Genomic DNA, 13,737 nt, shown 5'->3' with positions numbered 1-13,737 from the left:
AGTCTTATAGTGTCAGCTTGCTGGCTGCAAAAACATGAGCAGCCCACTCTCATGTGACATCATTCATGCTACCATTGAAGGGCAACTGATTACTGCCTGCAATCCCTCCTAGAACTGTAGATAGTGATTCAAGGTCAACTAAGATAAGATTCAAGGTCAACTAAGATAAGATTCAAGGTCAACTAAGATTCAAGGTCAACTAGCAAGTCTCATGGCTGAGAGGTGATTTGAACTTGGCCAAAGCATTTCACCTGTCTGCCTACCTGTCTACATTGGCTCACAAATTTATTTCAATTTAGGTAACACTTTTACCATCATGGGGATACATTTTGGGGGGTTCTGCTAGCACCAAAATATACTGGACTGCCTCTTGCAATTCACCCACTCTTGTGCTTGTCATTTGTGGGGTGTGTGTGTGTGTGTGTGTGTGTGTGTGTGTGTGTGTGTGTCCTTCAGAGGCCAGTTCTTATTTTCCTTCATGCCTCCTTCCCTTACAATTCCTTGAGTGTCCCCCTTTAATACATATTTCAAAAGGCTGCAAAGGAAAATATTCTTTTCTTAACTGCTAACAGCAAAGAGTACCTCTTTGCCCTTTCAGCAATATTTTCATAGAGACATTGATACTGTGGTTTGGAGATTATAAAGAAAAAATGTTTAAAAAGCAATCATCCAGCTAAAAGCTGAAGAGAGATGGCAAATAGTGTTTTGGTTTGTTTTTAACGCGCAGTTCACCACAATAACTTGTGAATAATGCTTTCCATTTTGGGATTTTTGCCCCCTAAACATCTTTAAACATCAACATCAGATTACTTTACCAAGAATTCACGTTCAAAATGGCGCATGCTCTATTGAAGACAGCGGAAAGGAAAGAGAGAGAGAGAAAGAAAGGAGACAGGAAAAAGAGCACAAACAGTCAGTATTCTGATGTTAAGAGGGCTATTCAACAATAAGGAGATACAGACATCCATTATTAAATACAGTTATGAACACAATGGTCACACAAACTGGCCTGCTGGCATGTTTTTCTATGGCTTAAAACAGGGGTTCCCTGTCTGCAAGCTTCATTTAGGTGGTTCGCAACCTGTCTGTGAAGAGTGACAGCAGCAGAAACAGCGGTGAACCTCTGTTACTCTTAGAACCTAGTGATCAACCCAGAGGGTGAGTTAGGTGGGCCAGAAGTGATATTGGGAGGAAATGCTTGCAAGGAGTGGAAAGGATTAGCAGCTGAATCAATGCAAGGCTATAATTAAGAAGTTTAATATTGATTCAATGAAAAAAATATATCATATAGCATCTAACAGAGTGGCTTGCAATTGCTAACAACATGCAGAAAAATCATTCAGTGGTCTACCAAGACCCTCAGCAGTTTTCATGTGGTCCATAGGCAGGGAGGGAAGGTTTGAGAACCACTGGTGTGGAATGAAATACCCAGAGATAACAAAACGTCCAGATCATAGTACATACATCACATACAAAAACATTCTATTTTTTTTTCCTTTTGAAGGACTTCAGAGACTGGAGCTGCTTTATAGTGTCATACAATTCACTCCTCTAGCCTGTATTGCCTACTCTGCTTGGCAGCAATTTTTTGAGCCCTTAGAAAAAGGCATCTTGCAGACCTGTTACCTAGGAATATTTAACTTCAGGAGCTAAGGATCAAACCTCTAGTTTGCTGCAAGGCATTTATGTGGTCTATTGAACTAAGGACTCCCATATGTCAAGCACTGTGGATAGTAGGTCGCTTTAGACAAGGTATCTTTTTCACAATCCTGTCCCCAGAATCTAAGCAATCTCGAAATACATTTTCAAAACCCATTTGTCTTGTGTGGAAAACATCACTAGAAAATGAACCTGAAATGGTCCACTGCCTTCCAAGCTACAATATAGGTTAATTCAGCTACTAAACTGTATATGGATTTGGTAAGCTCACAACAAAGTATCAAAACAAGCAAGCAACTGTGCCCAAATTAAAGCTACCAAAGGCCTAGAACCACAGAGGTTTGTGTGACGATCAACATCTGCCGCTATCTAAATAAATCAAGGAATAATGTATCCAACCAGGAGTAAGGAAATCCTTTAAGTCATTTCGCTTCTGAGCTGCCACCCACCACACAAACACACAATATGCATTTATTGTGTACTCTGGTGGAAATTGTTCCAATGGAAAACACAGAGTTTAAACCACTCACATGGCTGTTTCATCCACCACATACACCGTTGAGTTATCAGCTGCTCAATCAGGTTTTTTAAAAAAATAAATAAATGCCAATTTGTATTATTCTATTAAGAAAACGCACCACTCAGGATGCCTAGCAATGTGTATGTCTTGTCATCTGAAATTGGGAGTACTTTTTCAAACTGTTAAAAGGTGCAAAGGGGTGACACATAGACATGTAGTGAGACGGTTGGTCGTGGAGCACTGGCAAACACCCAAACATATGGTGGATCCAAGTAGTTTAGAGACAGCACAAAAGACTTCTCAGATTTCCATTCCTGCCCCTTCCATGTGAAAGAAACCCACTCAGGGAGCTTTGACTGAAGCCTGCAAAAATCCTAAAACTGGTCAGAGGAAAACTTGAACAAACAGGAATGAAAAGTGCACTAAAGAAGGCAGACAGAAGAACCCACCACACTGGAAAACAGGGAGGCATTAACCTGAACATATGAATATATCTTATACAGACTATTCTGCTTCGGTGCTTAAATGAAGTCATCTCAATGGGCTAGGAATAGCTTAGATTTCGCATCAGCAAAGGGGCCAGGCAAGCAGGATTAAAGGAAGTACAAACTATGAAGCACGGAGTTATCGAGTAATTCTCGTTTATGCCGATAAAACAAGAAGGCTGAAAACAGTCTGCCAGATTCAAAGAAGAGACACAAAAATCTGAACTCTCTCCTATGGTTACAAGGCAGAATCAAAAAGCTATGAAGATGCATTTCAAGGCAAGCGGTATTTTTTCCTGTCTCATAAAGAGCAAAATTAGTCATTCTTCTGCTCGGCAACAAAACCCAAGAGAGAGATGGGCAGGCAGCGCGTCGACTCTGTAACTCACCTGCTGTGCAAGGTGGAACAGGGGAAGAAGGTGATGTCAGAGGTGAACTCGCCCCAGAGCCTGCTGAATAAGAAACATCCAGAGTTGCTAAAAAGCTGCAGATTCAAAATCCATTTCACTGCTTAAAATGAGGCTTGCTGAAATAAGCAGCAAACCTACACACACAGGGAGGGGACTGGGCCAACTGCACATTACACGTTAAATGCGGAGATGCATTTAATGTGACTTGTTTTTTTAAAAAGCCCAAACAGGAGATACAGTGGGAGACACTCAAGGACCACAGCAGGAGGGGAAGGGGAATTTAACTATTTCATTCTCTGCCACAGTCCATATGAAAACCCCACCTCCCCTCAAACTACTATTAGTAACAGGAGGAAAGCTTCTATTAGCGCCAATGAGAGTTTTCCTTTCCTTCCAAAACAAAATAGCAGGCAGGGGTGGGGAGCGGGGCAGTTTTTTTTCTTGCCGGGAAGCAAAAGAATTAAACTTCTCCGCACCTGTCACAGTCCTGACTTTTAAACAAAGACCCGCACCAGCAGCTGTTTTGTTTTTGTTTTAAATAAATCACACTGAACGCAAAGATGCATTTAACATTATACAGTTTGGCGCCGTAGCTAAGCTGAGGAAGTAGGCAGAATATGAGTGGGTGAGATGCAAACAAGGCCAGGGTGTTCTGTGGTGGGTCATGCAATGCAGTTTGCAGCAGAGAAGGGCAAGCCTATTCTGTCTGTTTCGGAGAGACTAATTCTATCCTTAGGAGCACTGATCAACTAGTGCAAACTTGCCTGGAGGGGAATGAAAATACCAGCAAGAAACTTTAGCAACTCTACTCTTAGCTAAATACAAGGGGATTTGCAGGTGGGTTTTGTCAGGTCAGCGGATATTGTCGGCACCTGGTCATGAATAAACAAAATTGAACACCAGGAAAAAGTTCTGGGTAGTAATTAATGACTAGCACTAAAAAAATCCTTGAGGGCTAAACTAGGGGATATGTGGGAGTTGGAAAAAAAGTCTCCCAGTGCTGGGTTTGTTTTTTAGAGAGAGAAATGCACCAGCAGTGGCCATGGATCAGATCAGATCAGAGTGTGCCTGTGTGTATTTAATTCCTGTTCCACAGGTCTATTGTCTGATCAAACCCCTGTGCCACAGCTTCTTTCCCACACACTGGGAAGAAGACACAAGGCCAATTTCATTTTGAAGAACAGCCCACTGGGGAGCACAGTCTACCTCCCAGCCACTGCTCGGATCAAACCCACAGCTTCCTATTGCTCAATTTCAGGCTTGTCTGTTTTTAAAGCAACAAACCCCAATGGGTTTCTTCATGTACCCTCTGCGCACAATCTAATTTGGGTCGCTAAGTGCTGCGCAGCAACACACGTCTCTATGTGGCGAGGCTACCTTATTGATTCCAAAATGTCCCTTGGTGGAATCTATTTTATTACGATGCCTGTAGAAGTATGCAGAACTTTCTGTTAATTTTATTCTAAGGGGAATACCATGCTCTATTTCAGGCATTCTCAGACTTCGGCCCTCCAGATGTTTTGGACTACAATTCCCATGATCCCTGACCACTGGTCCTGTTAGCTAGGGATCATGGGAGTTGTAGGCCAAAACATCTGGAGGGCCGCAGTTTGGGGATGCCTGCTCTATATAGTTGTTCTTTATTGTTTAAGCCTTGTTTGGGTGTTGTTATGTTTAAAAACTTAATAAACACATATCTCTCTTTAAAAAAAATGCTCTGCTTGGAATGTGTATCAAAGGCCTATTGCCCTTCTCATGGAGGCAGCTTTCACCCCCTTCCTGGAAAATCAATTGCTAGAAGCAGAAGGGAAATGTTGGTGAATTCACACTGAGATGATGTGCATTTTCCAGCTTCTGGTCTCAGTGTATTAGCCAGGCTCACCCTAAGCAAAGGGCTGCTGCCACAAAGAGCTGCCACAGCCAGGGCAAGTGTATGCCAGCCCTACTGTGTGCCAATCCTTGTGCAGGTATAGAAAATGGCTTAAAAAGGAGACACTGAGCACTGCAAGTCACTATCCCAGAAAACGTCCCCCTAGCTCACAGATCGAGGTCTGACAACCTTGCAGCAACGGCACTGTCAAAATTGTACACACACTTCATTAGACTCTGCAGGGAAAAATCTTCCTCCAGTGCCTCATATGTCACAACAAGGGTTGGTCTAGTTCATGGTTGGCAAAATAAGGCCAGGGGGCTGGATCCGGCCCAATCACCTTCTAAATCTGGCCCACAGACGGTCCAGGAATCAGGGTGTTTTTTTTTACATGAGTAGAATGTGTCCTTTTATTTAAAATGCATCTCTCGGTTATTTGTGGGGCCTGCCTGGTGTTTTTACATAAGTAAATGCATCTCTGGGTTATTTGTGGGACATAGGAATTTGTTCATTTTTTTTTCTTTCCAAAATATACTCTGGCCCCCCACAAGGTCTGAGGGACAGTGGACCGGCCCCCTGCTGAAAAAGTTTGCTGACCCCTGGGTGTAGTTAGTTACCTGAATTGTTAGAGTTGCTGTATTTCATTGTTTGTTCCTCTCCACTCTCAAAGGACGAGCGTTTAGACTTCTGCAGGCACAAAAAGGAAGAGATTCAACAGTTCACAAGTGGTTACCTAATTGCTGTTTCGCAACTCTTTTTCCTAGTTCCAAACAGGCCTGCGGCATTTCACACGCATTAACCCCGTGAGAATTAGCATGGCGATTGCATGACAGGCAGCAGCGCTGGCTGACAAATCTTGACTGCAGGGGTCAAGAGCATTTACACAGGGTGCCCAAGTCCTCACCAATTACCACCTTTCGGAATACTGCAGGTATTCAGTGCACAGTGGCAACTGCAGCTCACTACTATCGTCGAAACATGACATCAGTTTCAAAAGGCAGTGTTGAGACCTGGAACTGGAATCTTCCTTTCTCGTTGCGTTAGCTGGGACCATTCCTCTGACTAACTCAATGTGCTGACGGAGGAGAACAACGTCCTTTAAATGAGCGGAACCTTCCCCTCACCGGTTTTGATTTTCCCCACGAGAAACTACCCCGAGAAGCAATGATTACCTGGCTTAGAAATGTGCCATCGCTGTTTTGGACAGGATGTAGACTGAACCAGTAGTGTGGTCCTTAGTGCAGGGTAGATTTCAGCCTGTGTTTGTCTCCCGCCAGACAGTCCCATTATGATCTTTTGAGGGTAGGATGCACATCAAAGTCTTTTGACACAGACCCAACTCTACAACCACCCACACAGAGTTGGTACAGATGTACCACAAGTTACCGCATTGTGAGGTAGTGTACAAAATGTTAGACTTGGATCAGGAACAGCTGCGTTGAAATCCCCTTAGCCAGGAAATTTCAGTATAGGAAAAACTTCTTATTCTAGATCTAGATTCTCTTTCAGAGCTGTTGCAAGTACAGAAATGGAACGATTCCAAAACACTATCTTCTTAGGCAGAAGAGATATATATAAATGAGATAAACAATGTCTTAGGCAGCTAGCCACCCCTGTTTTAAAATGTTATTAATAAACAATATAATGAAAATGATGTATATAGGTGGTGCCTTACACCAGTAAAATTAGCTAAGATTTATCACAATCATGATAACAAATGTTGGAGATGTAAGAAAGAAGAGGGTTCCTTTTACCACATGTGGTGGACGTGTCCACTAGTAAGTGACTTCTGGGATAAGATTTATAATGAACTCAAGAAAGTGTTGAAAAACACATTTGTTAAAAAACCAGAAGCATTTCTAGTGGGCATTGTCGGTAAGGAGATTCCCAAGCAAAATGTATCTTTTTTTATGTATGCCACGACGGCGGCAAGAACCCTAATAGCTAAGAACTGGAAATCACATGTATTACCAACAGTTGACGACTGGCAGATGAAGATGATGGAGTTTATGGAACTGGCTGAGATGACCGGAAGAATCCGCAACCGGGGGGAGGAAGCGACAGAAGAAGAATGGAAAGATTTTAAGCTATATTTTAAAAAAATATGTAAAAGTAACACATTAAGATCAGAATTAGGCTGAAAATAAACTGTGGAATCTATGAATATGTTAAGTGAAAGGAGTAAAATAAGTTTATATAAGGTGATTAAAATGGTTTAGAAATTGCTAAAAATATAAGTTTGCCAAAGAACCACAGTGGACGGGAACCTGAGGGGGTCCCCATATACAATGTGAAGGGAAAAGGGAATAAGTAATTTGATTTTGTGTGTTTATTTTCCTTTTAGTGTTGTTATTGTAGTGTTTTCTTTTTGTGTCTTTTCCTTTGTATTCTGAAAAATTATAATAAAAATTATTATAAAAAACATTATTAATAAATACAACTATTTCCCCATTATATTTATTAATAAAAGTTTTAAACAGGGATGAACAGCTGCCTAACATATTGCTGCTCCTCCCATTTATATCCTGCTTTCCTGTCAAGGAAGACAGTTTGAAATGGGATGGTCGCATATACACTATTTTCCCATTCTAAGAGAACTATTATTATTAATCTTAGATTCCAGCGCTGCTTACTTTTCGTGCTAAGATCTTCCTCTTTTTTTTCTCTTCCTCTGAACCATAATGAGATTGGGCTCTCGTCAGTCTTCTGTGCTGATGAATCTTTTAACGAAAGAAGAAAAGGACTTAGGAGGGGGGGCAAAGCAGATTACAAATGTTTACCAATTGAAAAACCATTTCCCCATTAGATGTCGTTGTAATAGTTATCTCTGCTTTATATACATTATAAAATGAAATAATTATAAAAATAGTTACCCAAAATAATAATAATAATAATAATAATAATAATAATAAGCAGTAGACTATAAATTTGTCTGAGAAACCATCAGCACTAATGGGAAGAGGTTCAAAACTTACCTGTTTCTGTTCTTCTACTAGTCTTTTCTCTATGCATTCTTTGGCAATCTTCAATGCTTCTTTTAACTTAGTGGGGATCTGATAAGCAAAAAGAAAAAGGCCCACAGCTTGGTGACAGAGACTAATCTTTCTAAAATGGCATTCATGCAGATATTCTCTAAAAAGTCTGTTGGGTTTAGGGGGAGGGGGTGCCAGGGGGAGGTAGCAATGCGTCAGGGACTGAAAAGTTGGGAAGGGACGGCTAAATAAAATATCCTATTAAAAGCAAATTGCCATCAATGTAATTCAACTGTACCTTAAACTGTGTTTTTTCTGAATTTGTTAAAAGGACATCACTGAATAACCTGAAATAAAAAACAAACAGAAAATGCACATTCAAAAGCCAGCCAGCAAGCACCACCCTACCTAACTGCTGGGTTGTTGTTGTTTTTAATTTTGCACTTGGACTAATAGGAACTGCAGCTACAGTGGTGCCTTGCTTAACGAATGCCCTGCTTAACGAAATTTCCGCTTAACGAAAGGATTTTTCGAGCGGAGGTTGCCTCGCTAGATGAATTCGTTTTATGAAAAATTCATCTAGCGAATCGCGGTTTCCCATAGGAATGCACTGAAATTCAATTAATGCGTTTCTATGGGCAAAAAAAATTTTTTTAAAAAAAAATTCAATGCATTCCTATGGAATTCGCTAGACAAATTTTTCATTATAAGAAAAGACCCGTGGAACGAATTAAATTCGTCTAGCGAGGCACCACTGTAATTGGATTAAGCTCCATATGGCAAGGTAGATGGGTGAAGCAGCTCCTTTCAACTCAAGTCTCCAGCGGCTTAGCAGAAACTAGTGCAACTAGGTAAGGAGATGCTTCGCAAAAATAGCTTGCCGTGCAATGACTAAATCATATTCCAAGGAGCCAGCCTTAGCTGCGATACAGGATACAGCAGCCTCCTACCCAGTGTTGCTCAGAAATTCTAGGAAATGAAAAAAAAAGTGCAGTTTTTAAAATAGTGGTCAAAGCCAGTGCTATTTCCTAAGGTTCAGTCCACCACCTTGACTCAAAAAGGCGTCCTACTGTATCCGGATAGACGAAAACCTACTCCGTGATCCCAGGAACCACCCCACAAAATGTGGTTTGACACAGCGAACAAAGCAACTTTCAAAAAACACTTTGGGTTACTACTACTCCAGGAAGTAGTACCTCGGGTTAAGAACTTTTCCTGAGGGTGAGAACAGAAATCGTGCAGCGGCGGCGTGAGGCCCCATTAGCTAAAGTGTTAAGAACAGTTTCAGGTTAAGAACGGACCTCCAGAACGAATTAAGTTCGTAACCAGAGGTACCACTGTATAGCAGACGTTCAAACGTTTGGTTCCATGACCAAGTGAGTCACTCAAAGCCAGTTAGGAGTGACTACTAGCCTGTACAGCCCCTTCATGGATCACTGCCTTGTCGTAGCGAAGGGGCTTGAATAACTCCAAGAAGCTATGAGCTATGCCGTGCAGGTCCACCCAAGACAGACAGGTCACATAGCCAAGAGTTTAGACTAAATGGGATCCACCTAGAGAAAGAACTGGCAAACCACTCCAGTATTTTGCCGAGAAAGTGAGAGTTTCCAAGGCATGCTCTGGTTCACAGGGTCACGGAGAGTCGAACACGACTAAGACGACTAAACAACAAGAAGCCTGTACAGAGTGAACAAATAGGGACTTACGGCATTTGTAAGAGCCGGGAGACTGTTGGCATGCCGTTCTTCATGGCTTCGGGAGAAATAATGGATTCCAGTACAGTTACTGGAGGGGTGAGAAATACAGAAGCTAAGTTGAAGGTGAGAAATGTAGACGCTCAGCCTTAATGGTGGATGAAAGAAATGCGAACAATCCATTTTTCCGCTTGAACTAAGCTGAAATGTTGCTTCGAGCAGTTCACTCACCTACAGACGTGGATGGTGCAGGGGGGAAGCTGTCCACTGGAACAGAGTCTGGGGGTCTCCCGTAGGTCATTTCGTACAGCAAGTGACCAAAGCAATGCACATCGACACTTTCTAAAGTCTGCGAAATGAAATGGGAGGGAGAAACAGCTTGCTAAAATATTGATGTGATTTATCACGTGAACACACCTCTCCTTGGGCATCACCGATGCTGTGCTTGTAACAAATGTTTACTTCCTGCGTCTACTTGCTGCAAAATGAATAACCGCCAACTGCAAGCATGAATTACATGAATTAAGGCTACATTCCTTTACCTGGGAGTCTGTCCAACAGGACTTACTTCTGAGCAGGCATGGGTTAAGATCGAGCCACAGGAGGATTAGCAAGTTTAGGGGATTGTGATTTGGGACAGACGCAATACAGCTTCTCTGCTGACTGCTTATATTGCAAGTTCATGTCTCGAGCAAACTCAGAACAACTAGGTAGCAATTTTTGAAAGCCGCTAAGATCCAGCTTGTTCTACGAGGTATTTTCTGGACTACCGATATGGCAGAGATCTCATCGGATAAGTGATGTTAAGTTTGACATTATAATAGAGAGGGGAGCTTTTCCAAGTGATAAAATAAGCCCCCCACCCCCTCCAGGATATTCCATTGGTACCCTACTCACAAGTTTACAGCACCAGTACTACAATACAGTCGTACCTTGGTTTTCAAATGCCTTGGGAGTCGAACGTTTTGGCTCCCGAACAATCGAAAACTGGAAGTGATTGTTCCGGTTTTTTAATGTTCTCTGGAACCCGAACATCCGACATGACTTCTGCGAATTCCGATTGGCTGCAGGAGCTTCCTGCAGCCAATTGGAAGCAGTGCCTTGGTTTCTGAACGATTTGGATGTCGAATGGATTTCCAGAACAGATTCCATTCGACTTCCAAGGTACCACTGTGTTCCAAGGTACCACAAATGCCTTTCTTTGGAGAAAAGACACTGTAGCAAAGGAGTAGCAACTGTACATTTATTGCGCAATATAATATTCATCTGAAAAAGCCAACTACGTACTGCAAGGTTTCAGCATTTCAGAATTGGCTTATTGTTCTCCCTTTCCCTCTAGGAAAACAAAATCAGAACGAGTCAGGGGTTTCTCCCTTCTGGTTTTTGGTGCCAGCCTCCATTTCTCCTCCTCTTCCTTCCAAAATAAAAAGAAGTGCTAACTAGCTCTTGTAACAAACCGAAAAAACATATTGCCGTGTTTCCAAACATCCTTTAAACATCTTTCTATGAAGCTTCTCTTGTAGCATTACTGAAAAGCTTTTCTTTTTAAATGAGGCGACTATTGCAAGGTATGACATCTATAACGGATTCCCACACACAAAGATGCTTGCCTCGACGTACATTAATTTTGCGGAACTGTGTGAAGTAGGACCGGTAGAAGGAGGGGAGCCCCAGCAGCGAATTCTCCAAATCCAGTAACCTGCATGTGTCCCCGTCCATCATGACATTGGAAGCATGGAGGTGGCCGTATGGAAATCCTTTTTCGTGCAAGAACTTTAAGACCTGGGAGACCAAACACACAGATGTTTTAGTTTGAGGAAATTAATTCCTTTGGCAAGATCGACAGCGGCTGTTCAAGGATGTATCCCACACCCTCCCACACATCCCAAAGGGCATTAATTGGGGGATTTCATTCTGTGTTGGGTACAAGCCCTATTCACACTTCCCCTGCCCAACCACCTTTGATGCATCTGTTCTTACTATCAAATAGCCCTCCCCCCCATTTCAGATGCTACATCTCAGTTTCTTCCCATTCTGTCAATAATTTGCTTAAATACCTTCCCTCTCTTCTCAAGCTGCATTTTGTGGGATGTGATCCACGGGTAGCAGTCAAGTACAACATTCCTTGTAATGCTAGAGTGGACATGCAAGGGAATGTTTGGTTCAGCCAGTCGAAACTTCCTGTTCCTCCTGGCCTGGAGCATCCTTCCTCTTGCATGTGACTAGTGGGTGGCCGTGACCTTACCTGTCCAGGTAACAAAAGGACGAGTCACTCAGCTCCCACCCCCTTTTTTTCTCTTTCTCCTTTTGTCTGCTTCCAGCTAGGGCTGCTCTGTTAACTTGCAGCCAACAGCAGCACAGGGACTGACCCCCATATGGGGTAAATCCACATGTTGCTCTTTGTAACTTTAAGTCTTTAAGCCTGCCTTCAGGATTGATACTGTGTACTGCCTGAATGTGAGTAAACTTACTTTTTGTTGACTATGAATAGGATTGTGGTGTCTTTATTCTTTTAAGAGGGATTCGAGGGAACTTACCAGGAACGTACAATTCAATCTGAGGCAGACTGAGTTGCATAATAGTAAGAGGTTCTAACGAGCCTGCAACCAGCTTTCTGCCATGCGTGAGAAGGGGAATGTAACTCTGCTACCATAAGGAACTTGCTAGGGCAAGTTAGGAAGGATATTAATAAACAATATAACCTCTCCTGCCACCCTGAACATTCCCACACATTTTGCATTTTTTGGCCATGTACTGCATCTAGCACACTTCCAGTAGGCAGTGGTTTCCAACCAGTGTGGCGTGAAAGATGGTCAGGGGTGCCACAGGCAACACTGGCCCTCTTTCCTTCCCTCCCTCCTCTGATGCCCTCTTGCATCTCTGCCTCCCCAAGGCTTCCACAGCTGTTTGTTGCAGCTGCCCTGGATACAAGCTCCCCAGGAGAATGGTGCCTCTGGGGCTGGCCAGGGAATGCTGGTTGCCAGGAGCTGAGATGGCCCTGGAGTAAGCAAGCAGGTGGATGAGGGAGCCCAGCTAGCCAGTCTGCCAACCCCTGCTGTTGGGAATGGGCAAACAAGTCCCAGGCCCCTGTGGGGCAGTGTGAAGAGGCACCTCTTTTTGGGGTGGGGGGCGGAGCAGCTCAGAGACCAGGGGTGGTAGCAGCAGCTGCCCGGAGGACTCCCAAGGAGAGGAGTCTGAGGGAGCCCTTCACAAGGGAGGGTGTCCGAAAAAGGGCGAGAGGCTGCCAGCTCTGCAGGCAAGGGGTGACGTAACTGGGCTCCTGAATGAGCCCCAAAGGGGTGACACAGAAAGAATGTAGTTGGACAAGGGAGTTGTGGACTCAAAATGGTCCATGCATGTATTGAGTGACTGCTTCTTTCAAAACAGATTGACTTCCATATGGCAAAAAGTGGGTCCCTTTCCCAGGTGAGGTGTGCTGGATAGCTGCTTTGCACCTGCACCCCAGGAACATTTTACAGGAACAAAATGCAAGCAAGGCTGGAGTCTCCTCTACCTACCTACCTACCTGCATGCATGCATGCATGCATGCATACAATCAGTCATACCTCACCCATTTCCTCTGGGAAATTCATTTGGATTTTGCATTCCAATGTGACATTTCTAGCACACATGGAAAAACATTAACAGCTGAATTGGGTTTCAGGTACACTTTTCGTTGCTGTTTAGATCTTCAAGTGGATTGTCTGCCTTAACTGCAAATCTATTTTTGACAATAATAATAATAATAAATCCTGTACCTCTAGAATTTGTCTGCCGAACATTTTAATTTGCTGAAGTTCAAGACCTTGAATTTTCTTCGGGTTGCAGTACTTCTTCAGAAACGGATCTTTTGGCTTCGCCTGTAATAATCGTGACAGCCGTTTTGTTTTTAATCTCAAACATCACAGAAGTTATCACATCAGTGCAAGGCATTTCAATTCTTAAAAAGTTTTTTTGTTTCTTTGCATGCACTAAGAAAATATTAGGGCAGGCCCCTGATTAAAGAAACCTTTAGGCAATTAATCACATGAGTTGCCGTCTAAGGGTTGTGTCCAATGATAGTCCTGCTAAGAGTAGACCTAATGAAATTAATGGACATGACCAACTTGGGTGCATCATTTCAATGG

The 13,737-nt window shown here is 42.9% G+C and overlaps 1 protein-coding gene across 3 annotated transcripts in view; it reads right to left on the bottom strand.

The window, feature by feature from the left end:
* Positions 1-13,737, bottom strand: part of PXK (PX domain containing serine/threonine kinase like) — a 51,946-nt gene that overhangs the window by 6,152 nt on the left and 32,057 nt on the right. For 2 of the 3 annotated variants that reach the window (XM_060271279.1, XM_060271280.1), the window contains exons 9-17: positions 13,369-13,470; positions 11,231-11,392; positions 9,842-9,959; positions 9,623-9,701; positions 8,215-8,263; positions 7,920-7,997; positions 7,578-7,664; positions 5,562-5,631; positions 3,054-3,116 (exon numbers count right to left, since the gene is read on the bottom strand). In XM_060271279.1, the coding sequence (XP_060127262.1) occupies positions 3,054-3,116; positions 5,562-5,631; positions 7,578-7,664; positions 7,920-7,997; positions 8,215-8,263; positions 9,623-9,701; positions 9,842-9,959; positions 11,231-11,392; positions 13,369-13,470 (808 nt within the window). The remainder of the gene's footprint in view (positions 1-3,053; positions 3,117-5,561; positions 5,632-7,577; positions 7,665-7,919; positions 7,998-8,214; positions 8,264-9,622; positions 9,702-9,841; positions 9,960-11,230; positions 11,393-13,368; positions 13,471-13,737) is intronic. The other variant, XM_060271281.1, reaches the window with a different exon arrangement.

Source organism: Zootoca vivipara, chromosome 2 (genome assembly GCF_963506605.1).
Source record: "Zootoca vivipara chromosome 2, rZooViv1.1, whole genome shotgun sequence".
Lineage (NCBI taxonomy): Eukaryota > Metazoa > Chordata > Lepidosauria > Squamata > Lacertidae > Zootoca > Zootoca vivipara.
This window is presented reverse-complemented; position numbering and strand designations above follow the sequence as displayed.